At 43.1% G+C, this 14,014-nt stretch overlaps 2 protein-coding genes across 2 annotated transcripts; both read right to left on the bottom strand.

The window, feature by feature from the left end:
* Positions 1-98: 98 nt before the first annotated feature.
* On the bottom strand, positions 99-7,781 carry CENPH (centromere protein H). The gene is made up of 9 exons (XM_074932494.1): positions 7,026-7,781; positions 6,816-6,871; positions 6,135-6,180; positions 5,652-5,726; positions 4,944-5,000; positions 4,001-4,064; positions 3,694-3,745; positions 2,388-2,545; positions 99-982 (listed from the first exon to the last, which is right to left on the bottom strand). The coding sequence occupies exons 1-9, from the start codon at positions 7,184-7,186 to the stop codon at positions 890-892; spliced, it is 762 nt and encodes a 253-aa protein (XP_074788595.1). The 5' UTR covers positions 7,187-7,781; the 3' UTR covers positions 99-889.
* Positions 7,782-8,411: 630 nt separating this feature from the next.
* On the bottom strand, positions 8,412-12,323 carry CCNB1 (cyclin B1). The gene is made up of 8 exons (XM_074932285.1): positions 12,254-12,323; positions 11,403-11,694; positions 10,980-11,177; positions 10,433-10,591; positions 9,805-10,041; positions 9,225-9,365; positions 8,829-8,939; positions 8,412-8,590 (listed from the first exon to the last, which is right to left on the bottom strand). Exons 2-8 carry the CDS (start codon positions 11,673-11,675, stop codon positions 8,483-8,485), a joined length of 1,227 nt encoding a protein of 408 aa, XP_074788386.1. The 5' UTR covers positions 11,676-11,694; positions 12,254-12,323; the 3' UTR covers positions 8,412-8,482.
* Positions 12,324-14,014: the final 1,691 nt, after the last annotated feature.

Below are 14,014 nucleotides of genomic sequence, written 5' to 3'. Positions count from 1 at the left end.
CCGCGACACGGACGGGCAGCGCGTCACAGGTAAAAGAAAACACAAACACAAAAAAACCCGCTTCACGTAAATCTGAGTTTTATTAGTATTCGACATCTAAAATCTGATTAAAATTGACAACACTTAACGTATTAATTTTAGAAAAAGTAAAGCAAAGCCGCAGCTGTCAATAACAAATATATTTAAAATACTGGTTAGTGGAATAGGTGATAGCATGAAGTCAGCTCTTCCATTTTACATGCGTTTTCCCTAGGGTTGTCTTACTCTGCTACATGGGACAGGACCTATAGGTTGCATCTGCTGCTGGACACTGTTTAACTAACCTGCACATAGCACAGTCACATAGCGTCGCTAAAAGTATAAATTTTTTGCTGTTAAAAATTGTACATAATGCTTTAATGAAAGAACAGCTAAATAACCCAACAAATACAGACTTTAGCTTTTCCAGTTTGGGCTTCCCATAAAGGCAGCCGCAGGCATCTGTATGCTGTCTGAGATCTCCAGCATGCTGATGCCCAAGTGAAGAGGATAAAAATGGCAGAGCCCTGTTTTAAACCTGCTTTTACATAAAGTCTTGAAATATATAATTAATTCTTATTTCTTGTGTGACTGCTGCCTTTCAGAGGGAAATGAGCACTTGGGACAGGACAGCGATGAAGTGGGCTCTTCAGCCAAGTTTTATCAGCTAGGCTACCTGTTCAAACATTTGTTGTGTACTAGAAATTAAGTTTCACTTCAGAGAGTTGCATGGCCACATTCTGAGTCTCTAGAGAGAACAACTTGCAGAAAGATTAAATCTTCAAAATCTGAAAGTGTCCTTTCATGATGTACATTAATCTATCAAGGTTAATACATTGACACTACAAGTTTGAACATCATTTATCCCCATTCACAGAACATAGACATTCTTCTCAAGCTGAAGAACAATTGCCTTTAAAGATGGATCTTCTGCCCAGTTAATTCTACTTCCAATTATGATATTCTATAAGAAAGAAAGATTACCAGTTTAAAAAAGCCTTTTAAAAGGATTATTCCTTATCTCTCAAAAGCTGTCTGGTTTTTAATTTTTAATTTGGAAACCCTTAAAATTCACAGCAGTGTTTGAAGTAGGCAGGATGAGGGGGAAAAGAAGAAACATGTATTGGTTTAGATTCTATTGTCCACACACAGGCAAAAAAAAAAAAAGGTGGTGATTTGAATTTCCTATAGGTGCTTGCACTCCATCCCTGATTTAAACATAGGAATTTAGAGCTTTTCTTTTTTTAAACATATAAAGTTTTCCGATAACACAGTTAATGTTTTCACCCTGCCATTCTGGATTGAAAATGAGAATTATTAAAATTTGACCAAAGATTCACTCTTCTTATGGCTCAGAAGATTTCATGAATACAAAACCAGGAGATAATTCTAGGAATCTAATATAAAACCCACTCAAATATTTAATTTCTCATTCTCAATTTGAAATGTAACATTGTTATCAATGCAAACTAGTAGTAGACATAGCATGCAATACTAAAAACACGTGGTGCTCTTTCTGTTCTTGAAATTCTTCTAATCATCTAGATTCATAGAATGGTTATATCCTGTCTTCTGCCTGAAGCCTACCAGTATGTTCTCTCTTTTCCCCAGTCCAAATTTTTTAAATAAACTTTGTATGCGTTTGGATTTCATAACCTGTTTGCAGATAAGAGCACTGCAATCACAGTTGACCGTTCACTGTGCCTCCTATCTTTGTACTTAAGTCATGGATCTGTGGGGCCAGGCGAAGAAAGCCAAATCACACAGTGAGAGGTAGAATAACAGCCTGCAGCATCTGATACGTGGGTAACCAAAAGGTTGAAGGCTACACTGCTGAAAGTATTTGGAGACTGGCTGCAGCTGCAGGCCAAGGCTTTCACAAGGCTGCAGTGGGCCACATGGGGCAGACTAAGGAGCAGCAGCCTGGGTCACTGGTATCATGGGATTAAGACCTACTTATTTTTCCTAACTATGAGATGGAGAAACTGACTTGGGGGAGGAGGGGTGTCTCTCAGTGTAAGGAAATATAGCCACTGCTGTGACAGACATTTTCAAAAAAACCCAAGCATTATTTTTGTACCTTTAAGGAAACAAAGGAATAAAGATTGATTGATAGACTGTCTCTAAACTCCGTATACTGTCTCTAAGCCCCATAAATCATTATTCCAAAGAATTTTGTGGCAATTTCATGATTTTAGCTTTTAAAGCATATAAAGTTTTCCTGCTATACAGTAGTTTTTCCATTATCATCATTACTTAAAAGTTTTTAGAAAACACAGTTTTGTTTGAAGTTACATTTGCCATACACCATGTTATCTTGACTGTAATGCAAAACTGCAAGCTTGCTTCTAAAAGCTACAACACATTACCTGGAATATATGTTGAATTATTGTAATAGTATCTCTCTCTTTTTGTAAGTTATTGTGCATCTCCTCCAGCAGTTTGGTTACTTGCATACTTTCTTGCTCCTCCTTTTGTTTTTTCACCGTAGTATCTATTTGCAGTTGTTTCTGTGCCATTTTTAGTGCTGTTCCATTATTAGGAAAACAAAGTGTTAAGTAGTTAGGTGAGCAGTAGAACTAAAGAGATGCTTTTTTCCTCAGATATCTTCCACTACAATAACCCTAACTTCCCACTCCATCCCTTGCCTCCAGTATACCTCAAGATACTACTTTTACACAAGAGGCAACACGTGCTGTGGCTACCTGGTATCAAGGTATATGGACTGATTCCCTGGCTGTTAGCAAAATGAAGCACTTTGTATGCTGTCTGCATTTCCATCAGACATGGACCATAATATGAACATCTGTCCTACACCTCATCTTCAGCTGTCACGACTTTTATCGTCAGATGTTTAAGACCCTTTCCCCTTTTCAAATTCAATCAAAATGAAATTCCAAAGTTATATAAGAGACATAGGGACAACACCTGTGAATATTACTAGTTTTTATAGGAAATCAGGCTAAAAACTAGACTGAATAAAAGCATTTTATACATTGAAAGAATGCTGACACAGCACTCCTTCCCTTATTTCCAAAGATAGTAGGGATGCTAATTTTTCCTAAGAAGACAGATATTTTATTGTGTTTGTTCATTACTGTCAATATATACACCACTTTCTATGCATAGAAAAAATCTGTTAGCAAACCTGGTCATAGAACAGTAGGAGCATTCAAAAAACCATATTTACCTTATTAAGTTCTGAACATTGACTTCACATCGAAATTTGACCCACTCTGACAAGTCTACTGAAAACCTATATATATATATACACTATTATGACAGTTGTTTGTAGGTAAATCCCCTCCCCTATTCTGTAAACATTTAATAAAGGTTCAGTCTAACAAAAAAATCCTTTAGATGTTGTAGGACAGATTAAGATTACTAAATGATGTGTACTTTTCTGAGGAGCTTACACTAAATAACAAAGCACCACATTCTTCTTGAGTATATTCTTGCATCTGTCATTCTAACGTGTCAGTCTGATGCTCAAGTAAACAACACACCAGCTCATTTTTACAGTATTTCCTACTCTTTTCAGAAGTTTTATAATTGTGTTGAGAGTTTCGCAGTTACTTCAGATGTAAATTAATATTGCCACAGGAAGAACTTTAAAATATGAACTGAACTGTACATTCAAATATAAACCAAAGTCAGTATAACTAACACACTTACAGAGCCTTTTCCTTTTAATGTCAATCAATTTCTGTTCCTTCTCACGTGCTTGCTGAAAAAAAAAAAAAACGTGGATGATGCAAATTCAATCCACAAAAATAGTTAAGGGCAGCTCTAGAAGCAGACGTTCTTACATACTTGGTCTAAGTAATCATTTCAGGAATTTTAACATCAGTAGAAACTGCACCCTTTGGGCCACGTATTTAGCTTCATATGACTTGTGCAGTCCTGTTACTTTCAAACTGTGCTCCTGCCCATGTTGAGGTTGGTAGACACAACTGCAACAGAAACTTAAACTGACACTTACCTGCTGATATTCAATTATTGCCCTGCTGAGCATTACTATGTGTTCCATAGTTTCCATGATCAGCCTAAGGAAAGAAACACAGTTGCATACCTTAAAGACCGTTAATATGAGCCAACAACATAAATTTTGAATTAAGGTTATTTGGATTAAACAAAAAAAATCCCCATTTCCCTTAACACCAAAATAAAGCATACTTACTTTTTATTTTCTTTACAAACTGCACCCTTTCTTTATTTACAGTTATTATATAGGGGCCAGTCTTCTTATTGCCCTCTGTTTCCCTAATGTTTCAGTTAAGTCTGTCTAACATTTCAAATCAGAGTTTGGAAGGCATCAAGGAAGCCTAACCACCTGAAAATGCCTAGAAATCGAAACTCCTGAATTCTGGTGTGTGGCAGGAACATCATGGAGGTGCAATGTTTTCAGCTGTATTTCTGACAGAAATTAGATTTCTTACATTACACTTCATATGAATGCACCCATTAATACTGGGCAGGAAATTAAAAGCTAGTTTTAAACATGTTTGAAAGTTTCAGTTCTTTTTTAAAGCTCTTACACAACTAACTGATGAAGGCAGCAAAGCAGAGGCAAGACTCTGTTAAAAGCCTGTAACATACTCAGCTATTATAAATATAGGTAACATACATTAAAGAAAAAAATACCTCGAAAAATCTAGAAACAATTCTCACTAGTGAATCAAAAATAATGATTTCTGTAATCAAAGGTTGGTTGATTCATAGCCCAAATGTAAATCCACCCTGGATATAAAAGCTTTGTCTGATCATGCTGATTCTAGCCAGAAGGTGGATGTTATCTCATTCAGTCAAAACTAGAAGGAAGCTTGCTTTTAAAAAAGGTACAATGAAGTAATGTAGAAATGTGTCACATTAAACTGTGTGAAGTGTGTTCCTTTCTAGTCATCCTTTCCTCAAGAACACCTTACCGTGAGTCATCATCATTTTGTTTCATTCTGTTTCTCAGGGCAGTCACAAGTTGGATCCTGCATAGTGTAGAGAGGAAACATTAACTGATGAGAACTGATAAGAAACAGAGAAGTAGACTTAGATAAGTAATGAAATAGATGTTTCCAAGGTTCCATTTATGTCCATTTTGACATTGGAATCACATATGTAAAGTACTGAGTACCTTTTAAGTATCACACTTCTTAAATAATGGGGCTTAACTCTTAGGACAAGAAAGGCATATCAATGATTATTTGTGAGAGCGACAAGTCCTTTCTCTCTTGCAAAACATACTTGGACACCGTTAGTCCCACAGTCTGCAGAAGTGAAGCTGGGCAAAGGTGGGAATTGAAACAAACAGCCATGTAACATGAGACGTATAACACCTAGCAACTTCCACCTTTTCATGTGTATTTTTAAAATACTGCCAAGTAATATGTTTATTGATTTTTACAGTCAGGCTTTCTCACTTTTGAAGGAACCTTTGGGTTTACTGTTTCAACTTGTAAATTTTTTTGTTGTTCTCTATGGTATCTCCATTTTCATTCCAACTGGTTCAGTGGTACTAAAATCTCTCATGTTTGCCACACACACCATACATATCACTTCGAAATCCTGTTTTAATCATAATTATGTATATGTGCATACATAAGCAGAAAACCTCCAAATAAATGGGAAGAAGATTCTACCTTTGCAAGGCTAATGTCTTATTCTCAGAAGAGACTTTTGCTTCTTCCATATCTCTTTGCAAACATTCTCTGCCTCTGAAGAAAAAAAAACACACAAACAAAAAAACCCCAATCCCAGTCTGAAGATAACAACGAAATTAACAGCAATGTCACATTTTTAACTTGCTCTCTACATGTCTTAAGTAATTTTTCCTGTAAACCACAAATTATTAAAGCCAGGAGTATTTTTAGCATGGAACTATATTAGTGAATTCTAGCCATCACAAGAAGGACTGCAAATTTAGAAGCCACATCAAACATAAAATTTCTTATGCATATTTTATTTTCATTTCCTTTATTTTCACCAGACTCCTACAATGTACTGGTCATTAATCCAGAGATTTATTACGGAGTAACTAGAAGAGAACCTTCAAGTTCAGTTCTTAACCCTTCTCCTCTCTATTTTAAAATACATCAAGGGTTTGAAGTTATCCAATGACATACCTCACGATAAGCTTTTCTTTGACATAACCAGGGGAGCTTTCTTGATCTGCAAAGAAAGAGTGTCACTAAAAAAAGCACAATAGACACTTTTAAATACAATCTACAGAGCATAAAGGAAAGCAGTTTGATGGCTATACTAAGAAGGTAGTTTTTAGTCTTATCTCCACACCTTACCAGCTCTTCCCCTGTTACTAAGGCTACACTATCAATTAGCTATATGCCTTAAAATACTTCCAATAAGCACATTTTTGACATGTCAGAGCTAGCTCAAAACATTATTTTCTATGTAAAGCTGGTTCAGTGGAAGAAAACATAAGTAACAGTAATACAATGAGAACAAGAAACACCTTAAAGCAGTATTGCTGCCAAACAGTTTGGCAGACTTTTAGTAAGACTTCAACCCCAGTAAACAGATTACTGAAAACTGTCATCATGTGTCAGAGGAGTCTAAAGTGGGCAACAATCACATGGCAGTTTTGTAAGCATTCAACCATGTGTCCAAGAGCTGTCTAAGAAATGCAGTAAAATGCTCAGCCAAGAAAAATATTTCAACTCTATAACGAGCAATTTTGATAATTTTTAAAAATGTATACATTAGCCATATCACATTATTAGTGTAACATCACATTAAGAAGCAGCACAAGGGGTTGTTGTAGGGAGTTAGAATAGGGATAAGCTTACTGGCATGAACTGCAGTGCCGTACTCCGTAAGCTGCTGCTTCATCTGGTCTCTCAGGCTGCAGCAGAAGCAAAGCGACAACGGTCAGACGCCGCAGACCCGGAGAGCAGGCTCTGGGGGGGACCCGCCGCAGCCACCGCCCCTCACGCCCACCCCGGCCTGCTCAGAACCGCCACCACCCCAGCGGCTCGCCGTGCCCCCCCAGCACTGACCAGAGCAGCTTAAGGACGTCCACCTTCAACTCCAACTCCGACTCCGACTCCGACTCGGACTCGGCCTCGGCTTCGGCTTCGGCCTCGGCCTCGGCCTCGGCCCCGGCCCCGGCCCCGGCCCCGGCCCCGGCCCCGGCCCGCTCGCACTGTAGCGGCTCCATCGCTGCGCATTCAAATGTCCCGCGCGCGCCCCTCAGCAGCGCGACCGACGATTGCTTCTGCCTGCCGGCCAATCCGGGGCCTGTTCTTCCGTATCGGCGGTTCGGTGCTCGGCCGCCAGGCGGGAAGGCAGTTTTTGCCTGACGGCCTGAGGGTGGCGAGGGCGCACAGCGTCATGCCTGAACCGGAGCCCTCTGTGCGACACAAGGTGCCTCAGGCCATCAGAATGACATTTGTTAGTTGCCGCTCTTATTCCCCACGCAAGCCTTCCCAGTAAAAAAACCCTTCACCTGCAATGGGTAAGGGAACAAGGCAGGCCCTTCTCCTAGGTATTTTTCAGACAAGTAACTGAAGGGCAACAGGCATACAGTTAAATACATGTAACAAAGACAAAAAAAAAAAACAAAAAAAAAACAACAGGAAGAGTGATGCCTACTAGCTGATGCTTGCGAGCAGTTAGTGCCAGCAAATTGAGACCGGTAACATTTGGTGATCTATTATACCTTAAATATTAAGAAATTCTTTTTATCAAATGATGTTTAACTTTGTATTTAAAATGTAGAGAGAAAATATCCTAACCTTGAGAATAGATATAACCTGGCAGAAATGCTCCAACAAGGCAGATAAGAATGACCATCTTGGCCAGACAACAGATCTAGGAAACATCCAAGGAGAAGAAATTGCCTTCGAAAGACTCATGACCATAAAAGGGAAAAAGGAGTAGGGGGTTAACTCCCCAAATGACCACCTGAGACCCCCACATATGTGTAGTGTAATTTTGCAACACCAGCATTATATAAATGTAATAGACAGAAAGGTGGAGAAATTGGAGAAATGTGTGAGTATCTTTAAGGAATATAAAGAATGAACTTTTGGTTTAGTGTATACGTTAGGTAGAATGATCCCATGTATATCCAGCGCTGCAATAAAGAATGCCTGCCTTCTAAAAACGTCAAACTAAGTCTTAGAGACCAAATTTACAGTAACAAGAGTGGTAGGCAAAGAATAATTAAATCACTTGTAAGTGAAGGTTGACACAGCTCTCTGACCAGTGTTCTCCTAAAGGTAGACAGTTACTAGATATGTTATTAATACATATTTATTTTAGTGGATTTTTATGGAAGTTAATAAAACTGCACTCTTAACTTGACTAATCTGGCAGATGCTAGTCTCTACCACAAACATCACAAGTGAAAGGTAGAGATGTTTTATTCAAAGCCCAAAACACAGAAATAGTATACATTATACACACAGTTACACACAGTGCCAAGGTTCTGCATGAGTTCAGATAGCAGTTATCAATATTTAATTACAGGTAGAGCTAGATCCCAGATAATGAAAGAATTCAGCTCTTCGGCAGCGCTTATCTTGTCATTTGTGCTCATGGCATATTTATTCTTGATTGCCTGCAGAGAGAGAAATTTGATTAAGTGTACCCTGTTTAAAAACTTACGCTATTCCAGCTCATCTGAGGCTTGGTGGTCAAGCCGAGCACATTCTAGCACAGAAAAGACCAGTTCATGGCTGGCTCATGCCACTTTGGCAAGATAGCAATCTGATTCAAGTCTGACAGCAGTGGCTCAGCCGAGCCAGCTTCAGACACTTAATCACACATAATCCCCACTTGCACTGTGCAGTTCTTACTGAATAACGCGTACTGCCCTCATTCACAATAATAATGTTCTTTGCTATGTGCTGCATAACTGGGAGAAGGTCGCTCTCAGTGTAAGATGTGCAGTGCTGCAGAGTTGGTGTCTGAAAGGAAAAGAAGTCATTAGACAAGCCTACTAGAACAATAAGAGTACACAGAGTTCTTTGTCTTCTGTTGGGCTTGGGTAATTGCAGTCTCCTGTCTCGCAGAGGAGGGTTGACAATTACTGCCCTAGTGCTGTCCCCTTGTAAAGGGCCAACAGGAGACAAGAACATGCTGAGATACCGTGAGGGAAGCAGCAGGCATGCACCTGGCCCAGAGTAGCCTTTTAAGCTGGTGCACAGGCACAGAGTCCCACACTAGGAGGTGGTCTGACAAGCATGACTTACCCACTTGCATCCCTTAAGGAGTTTCAGAGTCAAACAGGCAGCAGCCGCTGCAATCTTGGATGAAGGGAAGTAAACCATATCATAGTCCATAAGGCACAACTCCATCAGGTACTTGGCCAGAGAATACTCTCTGAATTTCACCTGCAGTAAATCAGAGTTGAGTATTGGCTATCTCCAAGGCAAAAGCATCCTGTCAAGCCTTTGTTTAGTCAAGCAGGGAGAAATACTTCCTTAGTGAACATTTCCATTAAGCAATAGGCTTAAAATTTAAGTAATTTAATCACAGAGGAGTCCTGAGCTGCATTAAGCTGTTCACAGTGTATGACCAGTCCTTTCAGTGGCAGCTGGGTGGTTACCTACAGTACCAGGCAGGCATTTTAAGTCTGTTTTTGGGTGGTTTAGACTCATGCGACTGAATGCAAACAAGACCTGTTTCAATTATACATGGGAGATAGGTCTCAACCAGGCTCCGTTGCTGAACTGTTGCAGTGCTCAAAAGTTTTGAAGCATTTTAACGAGCTGCCACAGTCAAGTATTATATTTTTCAGTTGCTTACAGCAACACCTGTTCTCAGCATTACCTTGGCTACTTTTGCAATCCTCCTTAGGAAGTGTGGAGGGAGGGGACAACCCAGGCAGAAGTCCAGGGCTTTCAGGATCTTCCTCTCCATATGGTGGACTTGGAACTTTGTGTAAGTGCCACCAGTTATACTCAGAAAGTCTCCAATACTCATGGGACAAACCTCTTCGTACTTGCTGGCAATTAACATAGCTGAGACACCAACCAGCTGCAATGTTTTCTTGGCAACATCATTGTCCTGTAGTAAGATGAAATAGAAATTTATTTGAACGACTTAGCTCAGAACACCGCTTTTCAAGGTAGCCAATGTTAAGGTTTGTTCCGTATCAGGATGTTCATTCTGGCATATACAGAATAACTGTACATCAGGTGTTACCTCTGTTGGCAATAGCAGGGGTATTAGAAGACTTTGAGACCAAATTAGGGAGAAGAGTAAGGAATTCTGGTATATCAGGTCACTGTTCATAGCTGAGAGGGTTATGTGGTGCATACAATTCAATATCAAATGCCCTCTGTTGGTCAACTTTATTTTGTTAAAGGTAACATGTCTAGCCACATACGATTAGTGCTGGTTGTGCTTTAGAGCTTAGGGGAAAAGCATTGCTTGACACTGGGCATGAGACACTCACCTGCAGGAATCGATCAATGATAGCAATTGTCATGTACAATGTTTCCTGAAGGAGCATGCATTTCATCTGTATTTGCACAAGCCAGTCTACTAGTAAGGCACGCATATTCCCATCAATTTCCCGACCAGCCAGGTATTTGGGTCTGATAGTTTGATTTTTCTGTGTGGAAGGAACAGGGTTAATAGATGTAGTCACTTAGCTGAAGCATTTGCAGTGCGTCGCCTCTGTTGCATCTTAAGGCTTATCAAGGAGTTCAGTACAGGCATAGCCCATAGGTGTAGACCACAGGGCACAAGGTTTCTTTTGCTTACTAGAGATGGGCTAGAAAGAACATGGTACTAGTACTACTAGTTAAATTGGTTTAACAACCAGGACCTGTTTATCTTATCAGCTCAGTTTAATCTTGTATTTTAAAGTTGAAGGATCACTTGTGTCCCAGGAAAATCCACAGGTGAAAGTGAATACCAGCTCCAAGCTGATAATGAACTAATGAGAGGTTCACTGTGTGAGCAGATGCCCCTTGCAGTTCTAACCTACTCTTACCAACCTCAAGTTCTCCCAGATACTTGTAGATGTCCTTCTCATAGTCGACACACAAGTCCAGGTTAGTATTATCTTCTGTGTCTACATCTTCCTTATCCACATATCCCACATCAAGCAAAACATCAGAAAAAGCCCGAACCATCTTGACGTCTCGCATGGCACATCCAGGTGTTTCCACGGCGCTTAGAGGCTGAGGCTCCGACTACAAGGAAACTCGGGATCAGCGCGGGAGCACCTGCCTCCGCCACCCAGTGCGGGCCAAGCGAAGGCTGCACCCACCAGTTCCCCGGGGTGGGAGCGCTGCAGGGGCTCACGGCTCCTGCCCCAGGGCACCGGGCGAGGCCGTGGCCATGCCCCCGCCCGGACCGGCGCCGCAGACCCGGGCTGGGGAGCGGTGGAACGGCCCCAGGGAGGCGGCGGGCAGTACCCGAGAGGGCTCCGGCTGCGGCTGCAGCACTGGCAGCGGCGCCTCCTCAGCGGCGGCCCCCAGCGCCCTGCTCCTGGCCGCGTTCTCCAGGAAGGTGACGAGGCTGGTGCCGGGCTCCGCTCCGCGGATCCCCTCCGCCATCGCCCTCTGGGGTTCAGCCCGTATCGTCGGCTCAGGGGCGCGCTTGCCGATGTCCTCCAGGGCGCCGCGGGGGCGCAGTCCCCTAGTGGGGGCCACTTTGCGCTTGAGGACGGTCTGCGGGCTGCTCTGCATGATGATCACCGTACGTGAACTGCGGGGAGAGGGGAGGGAAGTCAGCGGCACCGGGACGGGGGTACATTGGTCCTGAACGCTGCACCCCACGAGCGGCAAAGTTGCGCGATGAGGGGGGGAGGGCTGCGCGGCAGCACCCCAGAAAACGGAGAGCTGGAGGAGGGGAACTGGGGAAGGGTTGCGCGCAGCCCAACACGCCCCCACCCCACCCTGCCCGAAACCGGTGTGCTGGAGGAGAGCACCCGGGAAGAGGGTTGCGCGGCTACGCGCCCCCGAAGATGGAGGGTCTGCACAGCCGCCCGCCACACATCCCCACCCCACCCCAAGGACTGAAGAGTAGCCGGGGAGAACCGAGGGGATGACCCAGAAGTAGAAGAAGTGTGCACGCACCCCACCGCCCTCCTCACCAAGACGAAGCTGGGGTGAGAGGCATAATTCAGGAGGGCTGCCCTGCTGCACCCCTCTCTGCCCGCGAATCTAGAGGATTTCTGGGCAGAAGGGAAGAGAAGGAAGGAGACGGGAGGGACGCGCGGCCCCCTTCACCCGCCAGGTTAGAGCGAACAGCGACACCCCCTCACCTGCGGCGTGACGCGCCGGAGCCGGTCCTTCCCCCACCGGCACCTGGACTCCACGGCGGAGTAGCCGACGCAGCACCAAGCAAGCGGGGAGCTCAGCTCAAGCCCCGCGGATTTAAAGCTCCCGGCCGTCTCCGCTCGTTGGTCCCCCGCTGCCAGCAGCCGCGGCGGGGGGTGGGGTCTGCCCCACTCGTGAGCGCCCCTCAGCTCAGTTTGGGCTCTTCCGCTCACGGCGGGTCCCGGCCCCCGCAGTCTCTCCTGCGGGAGGGAGAGCCGGGCCGGCGGCGGCAGGGGCGCGAGGGGAGGCGCGCTCGGTGACAGCTCCCGCCGGCACTTCCATCACCGGCGACACGGCGGGCGGCCGCGGGGTTGCGGTCTTCGGACAAGAGAAATGCCCGCGAAATTCCGTTTTGCAGCGTGTTCTCAAGCTCAAATCAGCTCCTGCGCAAACTGCTGGAGGTGAAACCAGAGCTCTCCACTAACAAAGGCTTTGTCTTAACATACTTACAACTGATTTTTTAACCAGGAAAGTCAAGATGCACTACATAACATTATTGAAAAACACATTTATTTTTTCCTTATAAACATATATATAATGCTTGCTGCTGGAGGTATGATACATAGCTGCAGTTTAAATCTTTGTTTCATCTTTGGAAGTGTTTTGTTGCAACTGTTCCCATTCAAGTGACTAGACTAAAAACTCCCCCACCTAGTATTTATTAATATACCTGCAATTTGAAAACCTGCCCTTACAGCACAGTTCTGACAGATCTTGTAGCAGGGGGAAGCCTGAACCCTTCTGTGGATTATTGCCAGGGCTCTTGTCAAATGAATTTAGATAGATGTTTATTGCCATGGTCTTCCTGTCAGGGTAGCCAGGAAAAACACCGTGCCTGTGTTGGGTAACACACACAAAGCTGCCAAATGCATGTTAAGATGCAGGTTTGCATTTGCCTGTGAAGTATCCAGGTATAAGCTGATCTTCACTGCCATGATCATCTAACTTGGTCCCTGTCACCTTCATTTTTCTGGGTCCTGCTGCTGATTGCTCAGAGAAAGTTCTGGCAAGCACAAAGGCTTTTCAATGATATTAGGCTAACTTAATTGGAAAAGAAAGAAACCCACACACACCCCTTTCCATCTGCCTATCATGACGGGGCTAATGCTTGGTTTGGTGAAATGCTCCAGTACAATCACCTCAGACATAAGTGGCACACATAACTTGAACTGAAGCTTTTTGTCTGAGAATGGTTTGCAAAGCTAGAAGATCATGCTGCTTTTAGGCTGATAGTAATTGTAGCACTGTTATTCAAGGCTCATGACCTGAGCCTTCTGGAGGAGGCAGGGTGAGAAAACCACTGCCAAAGGCATAAATTGGAAGAAAACAGGATCAAGCTTTGAGAGGTCTGCTGGTTCTGCAGCACTGTCCCAAGAAATGAGAGACTGTGGTTTGTGCAGTCAAACTTCATTACTGCATGTAAAAGCAATGTAACTTCTAGAAGCTTTATGACCACAGTTTTTCAAATCAGTCCTGTAGTGCAGATAATGCTTTAACACACCACAGGAAGAAGGTAACAATGCAAACTTGTTTCACAGTTACAAAACAAACTACACTGTTTGTATAAACAGTCCCTAGAGAAGCAGAATTGCTCAAGGACATTTCAAACTGCATTGCTGGTGAATGTGATCTATCCTCAAATTCCACTAACAAGTCCAGTCTTTATAATGATACTCAGACACTGATCCTAAATACCAGAAGACAAC

The sequence above is a fragment of the Athene noctua genome, chromosome Z (assembly GCF_965140245.1).
Source record: "Athene noctua chromosome Z, bAthNoc1.hap1.1, whole genome shotgun sequence".
NCBI lineage: Eukaryota > Metazoa > Chordata > Aves > Strigiformes > Strigidae > Athene > Athene noctua.
Note: the sequence above shows the minus strand (reverse complement) of the source record. Positions and strands in the feature narration are given on the sequence as shown.